Genomic DNA, 12,224 nt, shown 5'->3' with positions numbered 1-12,224 from the left:
ATGTTTTTAACTTTTGTGCGAATCTTTATCATTATTTTGCATTAAGTAAATCATTTAAATTGATTAATATTATGAACATACAAATAATTCTTATTCTATAATTCTAATATACCAATCATAAATTTATTTGAAACTTCATTATGATTAATGCTTCTTATGCTTTATTATAAGTATTGTAGATATTTTCAGATATTTGTTGTAACACAAACAAATATCTGAAAGTGATTGTCGTCATTAGTTCTTGTGCACTCTTCTCCTTGATGCAACAAGTCCTTAAATGAAGCAAGGTTCTTGTAAATGTTTTTCTACAATACTTATTTGCAATTTTGCAATATTAATAAGTTTTCACCAAAGTCATAAATATTTTTATTTTCCGTTTTTATTGAAATTTGTTTAATTCAGATTTGAAAATTTGTTTGTTTCTGTTATACATATTATATACAGTTGTATCTCATGCATACGTTTGATATACGGAAAACAATTTTAACTTCAGTTTCATTTAATCTTTCTGATATCAGTGACATTCATATAAATACCTTTATACAGAAAAAAATATTAGATGTAATTTTTTTGATTGCTGCACAAAGGTGCTGTTTATTTGGTTATTATTTTAATTAGTATTATTATGGTTTTATTATTTGTGTGTAGTTGCAATCTTTATTTAATATAAATTAATTTACATATTAAAAATAAAAGATAATACAGTGAATACTCAGCATTTAGTTGGTCTGTTCAGTAAAAATAGAGTTGAAAGTATTAACATATATACCAAAATGACATTAAACTTGTAACCAACACAGAAAAATAAGAAGAAAAATTATTACACAATCCAATTTTGCATTTTACAGAATTTATATAGAATAAGAATAGATATTGTATTTGTTCAAATTAATATTTATTACAATAAGTTTTTTTGGATAAAGACTTATGCTATGCAAAATCTAGCATGTATTTAAGTTAGTGATAAATTGTTCTAGTATAAGACATGATTTTAAAATATGTTTTTATGGTCTTGTCGTAGATATGGAAGTTTGGATTAGATTCTTTTGCAAGGATCTGAATAATTATCTGATTTCAGTAATTGTTTTGATTTTCAACAAAGAATAAATATGAAGTACTGAAATAATAATTAAACAATGACAGTTTTACATCCTCTTCGGTGCAGCAAGTCAGTATTGGATGACGTGATATTTTAATTTAATTTATATCTGTTTTTGATAGGAACTTAGTTTGTAATTAAATATTTATTTTCATTCAACTGATTACCATGAGTGTTTGATAAAATAATCTAAGCGAATATAAGTAGTATTAAATTGTTCATCAAAAATTTATTTCCAGATGTGACTAGTCTTTATGGGCCTGTATGAAACAAGAAAATAGCCTTTTTCAAAATAGCAGTTTGAAGTTAAATGTATTTATTGAAAGCAAATTAGATTTTAATTAGATCTTAATCTTATTTCTCTAATGTTTTAGAAAGAATTAATATATGCTATTAGAAGGAATGCCATCTAAAATTAAATAATTATATACAATTAAATACTTTATAATCAGTAATTTATATTATTTATTAATTCATATAACTGATGTAAAATACAGTGAACTGTGCACAGCTGTGTAGGCATTACTTGAATGGAACTATGCTACAAGTTTGGTATCTACTATTAAAAAAATATTTAATCACACTTAAAATTTTATAGATTATGGTATATTTAGAAAATTTATAACTTTTCCAAAAAGAGAAATATTGAAAATTTAAAAACTGTTTTTATAAACTGCTTGTTTGCAACAACATTTCAAATCTGTCAGTCTTCTTTGTTTTAAGTGACACTTTGTGCTTAAGCAGAAAATAAAGCAACAGCAATTAAAAAAGACTACAGTAGTACAGTAGAACCTCAATCTATCATTCTCACAATGATTGTTTTCCTGCATATACCATTTGCCATTTTTGGCTCCAAATGAAGTTCTATATAAATGTTATTTATTCCTACATCCATTGTTCTCTAAACTATAGTTTTACTGCATTGATTGATTGTAAATCATGGTCCTAATGCAGCATTTCCCACATGGATTGTTTGAAGAAAATGAAGCAAAGCATTTATTATTTGCATTATCATCTTTTTGGATTATAAATTTGGTAACACAGTAATGCAGTCATGCTTCACATGTGGTACTCAACTCCACATCCACATTATTTCCAAACTTTATTTTGTTGAAGTGGTTCTGTGCTTTCTCAAGTGATTCCTAATATTTTGTTTATTTGTTTTCATTAGTTTATTTCTGTTAGGAATAAAATTAATAAAAAATGAACACTATTTAATTTACAGTACAGTAGACCCACAATAATCTGACAAACGTTTTGCAAGGTGGTGTTGGATGATCGAATTTGTCGGACTATAGAGTACTACCACCGACCCCTTGTAGTCCAAAACTTTTTGAAAAGGAGTACCTTGTAATCCGACAAATTACATACTTATAAAAATGGTAAGATCAAATCCATATGTACTGTACTACATAATATACAATATGGGACTTAGTGAATTAAACAACACAATAGATAGCATAGGGTTTATTATAAAATTAACGTCATTAACTCTACAGCACTTGCAAAAAAATAATAACTAAACATATTGATGTCAATCAATTACATACAACATATGTAAGTATTTCCAAGGTACATACTATGTATGATCTTAATTTGAAAATAGATAAACAAATAAATTTATGGTGCATGCAAATATTCATCAATTTTCTTTTGTTTTACATTGGCTAAACACAAGAGTAAGGCCTTGTCTCTCAATCTTCTCAGAAGTAAAAGTTCGTTGTACGATGCACCATTCTGTTCAGCCCATTGCATACCGAACTGCATATAGGCATGTCGGATTATAGGGGGTGCAGATTAGACGGGCCGGATTACTGTGGGTCTACTGTATTTTCTTTGGACCATGGCTCTGCCAAAGAAGTAAGTTTTTGTATGACCAATTGAAAATAATAGTATGTGATGACACATGTAATAATAGAAAAACTGGTAAGAAATTGACATTTGCTGAAATGCAAATGGTGCTTGTCACCTGGTTTCAGCAGCATAAGCATCTGATATTACAATTGATGGAACCACACAAAGGAAAAGGCAAAAATTATAGCTATCCATCTGATCATAGATAATTTAAGTGCATCCAATGGATAAGTAGATTCAAAGGTTGGCATGATCTGATTTTTAAGAAGCTAGCAGGAAAGAGTGCTGAAGTATGTGTAGAAAGTACTGATGCATGACTGGAAAGTCTACCATGCCATATGATGCATACAATAAAGATGAGACAGGGCTATTCTTCAATGTGTTTCCTGATAAAACCTTAGCATATAAAGGAGAATCTTGCCATGGCAGAAAACATTCCAAAGACAGAATCACTGTGCTACTATTCATTAATAGTGATGGAAGTGACAAACAAGACTGATTTTGATTAGGGAATCCCGAAGCCAAATTGGTTGGCAATTTTCAACATTCTTGAGAATATTGAAAAATTGCCAACTTTTTTGTTCATTCTTTAGATGCACATGGAAAGTGAAAAACAGGCAAATTATTTATTTTGGGATTTGCTGCACAATTGTCTATGAAGATGCATCTTTTTTTTTTTTTTTTTTTTTTTTTTACTGTTAAAGGCAGGCAAACTGTACAAATACACTCCAGCCACTTGACTTAGGAATCATTCATAATTTAAAAGTATACTATAGAAGACATCTTGTGCAAACAGTAATTTGCCTTATGGAGTTGGGAAAGGAAGTAAAGAAAAATTAACGTACTCGAAGCAATGCACTATGTAATGACGGTGTTACAACAAGTAAGCCAGTAAACCATTCAAAATTGCTTCCTTAAAACTGGACAAAAAAGTATCAATTGGATAATAACGAAATGGCAAATGATGAAAATGATTTTGTTGAAGACGAGAAAAAATGTATAGAGCTAAGAAATATGATTTCCAAAGCTATGTCTCAGTAGATCACCATGTGGCATTGAAACTGTTGAAGAATTATGCAAAGCATTTGAGCCTACAAGGAGTGTGGAGGAAGAAAATGAAAATGAACAAGAGATGGTGCCAAGATTTACAAGGCTTTTACACATAGAAAAGGGCTTTAACTTTTTGTAAAGTGGGAGCAACATGGAATGTGAAAACATTTTAAGTCCTGAAAAGTCATGTTTTCAATTGAGGCAAAGGACAGTGTGTGACTTTTTTGTTAAAAAGTAGTTTTATTACTCTCAACATGAATACACTACATTACACACACACTAAATAAATAATATTTTTTAATAGTTTCCTGGATTGTTCTTCCATATTCATTGTTTTTCCCCCTCTATCCCCTTGAAAAATGATAGATCAAGGTTCCACAGTATTATATATATACACAATCAAACCCAAGCTTTATAATTTCCATTATTATGAAATATCATTGAAGTAATATAGATTAAATAATCAAGTTAGAAAATTTTAATCTTCTCCAGTTGTCTTTCAATTTTATTTGACAATGTTCTTAATAACAATTAAGGGTTACTAGAATCATCAATGGCCCGCCAGTGGGTGAGCAGTTCTGTTGCTAAACACTGGGAGTTCAGTTGCGGGCCAGCCACGTGGAGTTTTCAGGGTTTTCTCTACGTTTGTAACACCTGAATAGCGGTCAGTTTCCCTTACAAGACCTCCCAGAAGGCATTTCCCCTCATGTAACATCACAATGGGGAACCACACTGGTTGTAATTCCCCCCAGGATACACCTTGGTGCCTTACTAACTACTTATTAACCTGTGCCAGGTGCTTGCTGATGTCAGGATTTCTGATATGGCACGCAGAGAGAGAGAGATAAAATCAACAGTTTACTGCCTAAGGCAAAAGGGCTTTATCTCAAAAAAAAATAAAAAAAGTTTTTTTTGTAAAATCAACTTGTGCATCTAACATTATGCCTAATTAGTATCATGTAGTATCAATAAAGGATACTAATTAGGTATGATGTTGAGTGAGAAATTGATTTTCAATTTTTCTAGTTTGGCTTTTTGTCTAGGATGATAGTTTTATCAATAGTTTTTGATTTAAAGGGCTTCTAATGTTGTTATTACAGAGCTCTAGAAAAAATTATAAGGTATCTTTTCTACTAGTAAAAAATAATTATTTCAGCTGAAGTTGTAAAATACAATTCAATATTCTATTTCTAATCTTATTTTTGTTACTTCAAAAGGGTGTACTATAGATTACTCCCTATGGAATTTCAGGACTTTGATTATATATTTGAACTCAGGGGACCGAGTCGAGTTCAACGGTACCCTATTTTTGGACCGGAGACGAAAAATAAAAAAGTTATCACACTTTTTTCCGGCGATCGCGCGATGATAGGGAGTCGCGTCGCTCTCCGCTAAGTCGGCCTCGCTATCGCGATCGGGAGTCGCGTGCTTGCCGTTAAAATTGCCTTTAGTAGACGTTTCCCCCCTTTTTTTACTTTGTTCAAGAACTACCGTGAATCGATCACTAGTTTAGCACATGGCGGCGTGTGGTGGCTCCCGTACGAGAGGTCAGTCGGGAGCACGAACAGTGGGAACGGCCGCCATGTTTGCGATCGCGCGATGATCGGAAGTCGCGTCGCTCTCTCCGCTCTCGTATCGCGTGTTTACCCTCCGGAAGATGACCGTAGTCCGACGTCACGGTTTGCAGACTTTACCGCAAGATGGCAATACTAGCAACTACGGTGCCGTCTGCATGAGAGCATTAAAAAAGTATGGTAACTTAAAAAGTGTGATAACGTTTATTATTTTTCATCTCCGGTCAAAAAATAGGGTACCGTTGAACTCGACTCGGTCCCCTGAGTTCAAATATATAATCAAAGTCCTGAAATTCCATAGGGAGTAATCTATAGTACACCCCTTCAAAAATTATTTGACAATCAAAAAAATAATAAACAAATATATTGAGTGAAATTTAACAAAAATATGATTTAGAATTTAGATCTTTGTATGCTGTTGGCTTGTATTGTTACTCAAAAACAAAGTATCTGAAGCTATTGTTGCAATAAATTGAAAACATTTAGCATTGTTTCAAAGAAGGAAATGTTACTATTTACAGATTATATAAAAATTAATTTTAACACCTGATGATGAATTATTAAGTACAGTAAGCCTTGGATTTAATGGACTTTAACAAAAAAAAAAAAAAAAAAAATTATTTTCTCCTACTGTAACTATACAATCTTTTCTTTATTCACCAATAGAGAATGTTGGGTCAATGATTCAATGAGAATAAATAACTTTCATTATAATCATGTTTTATTTGTACTTATGACGTGCACAGTGTATTAAATGTTGCTATAATGTATAAATTCAGTATACAAAACGAATGTTTTTAAAATACTTTTGAGTCTGTTAAATCGAGGGTGTACTGTATTTGCAGCAAAAATAAAGTATAACAAAATAAATAACTTAAATTATTTAGTTGATTTGTCTTACTCATCAACTATCATAGTTAATCTGTTAACAAAGTTGGCATTGTATAATACAGTCAAATGCTGTTAATAGGTTTTTCAGTTATACATTTTTTACAATTATGTTATAATTGAGAAAGTAGGGCAGAAAATTTTTAAAACACTTCAATTATAAGATTTCACATATATATGTTACATTTTTAGGTTTTCTACAGCATTTTTTTTCACTTTTGCATTATTTACTTTAAAGATAGAAAAAGTGAAATGGAAAATTATAAATAATGTATTCACTTGTAGTCCATAATGACAGTAAATTCATAATGTGACCATTTCTGACAAATTTTCCTGTTTAGCAAATTGCTCCTCCAGTCCATGTTGAAAATGTTTGCTTTCTACATTTTGTGGCATGAATCAATTTCATTGAGTGAATAAAAATTACTTTTATGGTTTTTATTCATTTTTTACTAGTTGCAGTCAGGTGTGAGCTAATATTTAGAATGAGTCTTCATTCTTTCCTATGACTGGAATTTTGACAGGAGATAACTGATGTATAGTATGTGACAAGTCCAAAACAAAAAACAAAACTTGACCAATTTTTTAAAAGTATATGACTAAATTTCAGGCTGACTACTTTTCCTTATATAATACATTTGAACAACATAAGTGTAATGAATTGAGACTTTTCTGTTGAGGGTTGTATGGTGTTGATTTGTGCCATGCTGTACTTTTATGATTACTATATAAACTCTGAAATTCAAAAGTGAGAAAAATATTGTGCAAATGAAATTAGTTTCCTTGAACAACATATAAATGGGGTTTGATTGTATAGTATTTGAATTAAATTGGTATCTATCTTGAGGAAACCGTGTTTTGTATTTTCGTTTCTACGTCACTACATTGTGTCTTCGAAAGAAAAGAAAAGATTAAATTGGTATGTTAATAATAAGATATATTCTATTTCAAAGATGGTTTATGATATTTAAAACTAAATATTTAAGATTTATTTATAACATATTATGATGTTAATGTGATTCCTTCATCCATATAACATATTTATTTATTTTTACCAGCATTAAATTATGAGAGATTTAGGAATATAATTTTTATAAATACTTTTCATTAATACATAACTAATATAATTTTGTTATTACAGGACAACTTCATTTTGTCTAATTCTTGCTGAAAGTAGCATTTAGGCTGCCTTTTACATCAATAGCAATGATTTCAAGTAAAGAAGTGAATAATTCCAATCCCTACATCAATTGGCAGGACCAATTGTTGGAAAACCATGTCCGAGCCAAACCTCCACGGGTGGAGAGCGTAACACTGCCAATAATTCATACATTAATATGAAGAGCATCTAATAATCATTCTGTGATTTCACGATAGTTGATAAAAAAAAATTTTCTATTGTTGATTGTTTTATTGCATTGTGGAGTTTTGCTGTTTTAATGATTTGTTTTATTAAATATGGAGAGAATAAGTTTAGGAAGAATTGCCTTTCTTGTCATTTTAGTTCCTGAACGGATTAGGTTAATTAATAGGTTTATGTATTTGATGATATATTTAAAGTGTTCATGTTATTTCCGTGTGCCCTACACTGCCAGTTTACTTCCTTCCATTGATTTTCTTGTTAATCTTTATTCTATCTTTTTTATTGTACTACATTATATTTAGACAAGTGTTTACATAAAATCAGTATTTTTTTTTTTTTTAAGCATCATTTTTAGTCAACTTTATACATTCATTTCATATGAAGTTCAGTATCATCATTATAAATCAATAATGTCTATCATTCTATGCTATTCATAAATTAAGCTAAATTTTAAATGAAAAAATTCACTGTCAACATTATAAAATGTCTGTTAATGAACAGCTGTATAAATCCTGCTTGACAATCTGCTTCTCTTCGAGGAAAGTATTGAAGTTGCCATTTTAATGGGCAGAATATCTTTCTATGTGTATGTGAATTCAATATATGGGTCAATATGTGAAATTTCCTAATCCCTGATGTTTAACCAAACTTCTTGTTATGTTATGTATATTTATCCCTTTTGGGATGTAGTAAATAGAGAAACATAACATGTTAAACTTGTTTGAAGTTTATCTGCTGTGACTATAGTTTGTTGTTGAAAACACTTGTTACATATTTTGAAATGTTACTTTCAAGTGTCTATTTTGCAGAAAATATATACTGAAAAAAATTTGAAAGTATGTCATTAAAAGAAGAGAAATCTAAAAATATTTATTTCTTGAAACATAGTGCTTTAATAAATTGAATTATTACTGTAAAACAGAACATGTGAAAAGAAACTATATACAGTATTTTGAGATTTCTCTTCATGAAAGACATCTTTCACAAACTTTAGCTACCTTTCATAAAGGATATACAGCAGAATTCTATTTTTATGAGCCATTTGAAAACTATTTTTATTTCTGAAAACGAGTGTGGAATATCAAAGAGATCTGTGATGTAATAATCACCCAAACACAAGAAATTGTGATGGCATTGTAAGCAGACATGTTGTTTGGCAGGAAAAGAATTCAGGAAAATTTTTCTATTCCAAAAGAAAAAAAACATTATTGAATCAATGTCTTCTGTCAACACTTCATGTTTTGTGGAAATTTTTAATAAAAAGATATATTAAAAAAAAAATATATATATATATATAATATTAAAAATTTATAGCTGTAAAAATGTATTTTGGATTAGAAAATTGCCTAGTGTGTTAATATTTTCTTTCAGCAATATGCATAGAGTAGCAATATACTTTCATTGAGTAGTATCGGGGACGTCCATAGTCCTTTTATTTGAATTCGACTATTAAAATTACTATTTATATTCTTCACTGCCAAAATTCTAGTAAATCAGTTCATTTTTTAATTCTCATTCTGTGTAATTATATAAACACTGCCATGATAATATAACATTTATTATACTGAATTATATCATACAAATGTATAAAGTAAGTATTGAATTCTTATATAAATTGTAATCAGGCTGATATTAAGTCTGAAAAAAAATTATTCAAATATAATTAAAAATTAGTATGTGTGAAGTCGTGTAGTCGAGAAATATTGGTCGAGTATATTTTTAAAATAAAAACACACAAGCCCAAATTATTTTAAAGATATATAATGGATGAATTTTTGTGATAAGTAGATATATATAATACTTGTATTGATTGCTATCACAAACAGTTAACAGTTACAGTTATTAGTAAGATTGTAGATTTAGGTTTAAATATATATTTTGATACTTTAATATTCAAACAATAACATTCTGGCCCTTAACATTTTCATTGCTACATTCTTTAGAATGAATTACGATAATAAATGTAATATTTTGACTGATTTTGGAAGTTGATCATCATCATCAGAATTGTATAGATTAAGGTGATTTATGTCACAATCTCTGGTGATGAAAAAAAAAAAAAAAAACTATAGTCTTATTCATAAATCATACATATGTATGCAATTAGATATGTTATATATTTAATTGCAAAGGGAAAAACCATGAATTTTTAATTTGGTGTTTGAAGGTAAGAGAATTTAAAACATTAGAATGGTATCCAAGTTTATTTAGTCTCTCAAGATGAATTGGTCCAACTTTATCAGGAATATTATCACTGCCATGTGAAACTATGTCACTGATGAATATAAAGTGCAATTGTTCTCTTATTTTTTTTTTTTTTTAATTATATTAGTTTGTAATAGAATTGTCAATAGCTAGAAAAGATAAATATCATGATGCAGCCAAATCATACTGTAGGATATTTTAAACATTTGCTAAAAAAAGATGTAAAGATTTTACATTTATTTATTAAGTTTTACAATCATTCCATAATTATCAGAAAATCAGTTTCTAAAATTTTATTAGAATTCTAATTTCAAACCTTTTATTTAATTCTTCTGTCTGGATAGTTTATGATTAAAATCTCAGGGACTGTTACCTTTATATACTGCAGTTTTTTTTATAATTATTATAATAGTTTAATAAATTTATGAGTAATTAAATGATTGTATTTACATTAATAATTTTCATTGCATAATTTGTTTTGTTTATATAATAGAAAATTTATATAAATCTCTTTGTATACAAAGGGAGAATTTTGTGATTTTAAATATTTAAAATTTTTTTTAAATTTTAAGAATTGACTTGACATTAAAAATTTTAAGTTTTAATTTAAATATTATTTTAAAATTCAATTGCCAACATAACAGATGATAAACAGTATTATATATAACATCTATCATCAAATATAGAAAAACTGCAGTATGTTTTAATTTATACAATTTAAGATTTCTAGATCTTAGTCATATTTATCATTCATAATAGTGGTATATACAATGCATGTAAAGGTTTGTAGTTTGTATAGTGTAAGGATCATTTCTACAAACCTGTAGGACAGTTAAGATACAAAGCATGTGTCTGAATTGACTGTATCTGTGATCACACCAATAGTTTTGCTCAAATATAAGAAAAAAGAATTAAAAATTCTTAAATCTCTCATTGCTTACAGGTATGTTGTCAATTTTCAAATATATAATGCACTGCCAAAGTTCATGGTGGGATTATTTACACTCCCTAGCAGAATGAATACATCCGTGTCTATTATATTCAGTATATTGTTAAATAACAAGAATTTGTCTACTTTTGTAACCCTTTGCATTTTTTTTCCCTTTCTTTTTGGAAAATTTGTATCTATAGATTCACAAAATTTAAATGTATTTGAAGAAAATCTGTTATATTTTAAACCATACAATTTGTATAAAAATATATAGAATAACTTTCATTAAAATCTGTGTAAAGTATTGAAAGGAATGCTGTATTTGCTGGAAAAAATGTCAAATGTGTGCTACACAGATTGTGTAGTGGAAGTGGGCACTTTTCTTTGTATTGTAAATTTTGCATTGAAATAAATAAAAATTTGTAATAAGTTTGAAACAAATCTAAATAGTTTTGTTCTCTTGTATATATTAGTTTATTAGTAAATTTGATTTTCATTTATTTAGCTTACAAGCATTTCTAAATATCAATTTTTAAAGATTCGTGAAAATTTTCAACATACATCAAGGACATCTATAGGCAACAGCCAGCAGGTGCAATTACTACTACTGAGATTTGCTGAATAATAAAGAAGAAAAGGTATTTGTAAGAATGAATTTATTTTAACAGTTATGACATAGAAGTAACTTCAGTTTGCATGCAATCAGAAGGCCTCCTTATATATATAAGAACTGTGTTGTTTGGAATTTTACAGTTTTAGGATAGTTGGGAGAGAGATAAGGCAAGCAATGGAAGGATGTAAATTCCATTCAGGCTGGTGAGAGTTTGCCATGCAATGTGCAGTTGGGCATTTGTCTTGATGGAACACCGTGTTGGGTGGTTCAGCCACTGGTAGAGGCTGCACAGGCCCCACAATTTGTGTGACATACTGGTCTGCTATCAGAGTACCAGAAATGTGCACCAGGGTAAGACCACTGTGATGCTTGGCAAAGAGAGCCAACACAGTGTTCCCCAGATATCACCATACCTGTCATTCTTCCACAGACAGGAGCAGGATTCATCCATAAACATAACCAATGTCATTCACTGGTCCAGTTGCAATGGCGACGATGACATCACACCAAGCATGCAGCCTGACAACATGCAAATTGTTTGGATGGACACAGATGCTCCCGTTGACGGCCACGAGTGGCTTTCGGACATTACGTGCCACGGCGAACAGGTGGGCCATTCCGCAACAAGCATCTAGTTGCAGTAACAC

General features: G+C 29.6%; 1 protein-coding gene across 1 annotated transcript in view; it reads left to right on the top strand.

Annotated features, from left to right (window-relative positions):
* The window catches only part of LOC136986507 (uncharacterized), a 114,980-nt gene extending 103,575 nt beyond the window's left edge, over positions 1-11,405 (top strand). Inside the window, exon 20 of the mRNA XM_067284060.1 lies at positions 7,607-11,405. Within this exon, the coding sequence (XP_067140161.1) occupies positions 7,607-7,626 (20 nt within the window). The 3' untranslated portion in view covers positions 7,627-11,405. The remainder of the gene's footprint in view (positions 1-7,606) is intronic.
* Positions 11,406-12,224: the final 819 nt, after the last annotated feature.

This window comes from Centruroides vittatus, unplaced genomic scaffold (genome assembly GCF_030686945.1).
Source record: "Centruroides vittatus isolate TY-2023 unplaced genomic scaffold, ASM3068694v2 scaffold_1152, whole genome shotgun sequence".
NCBI classification, from domain to species: Eukaryota; Metazoa; Arthropoda; class Arachnida; order Scorpiones; family Buthidae; genus Centruroides; species Centruroides vittatus.
This window is presented reverse-complemented; position numbering and strand designations above follow the sequence as displayed.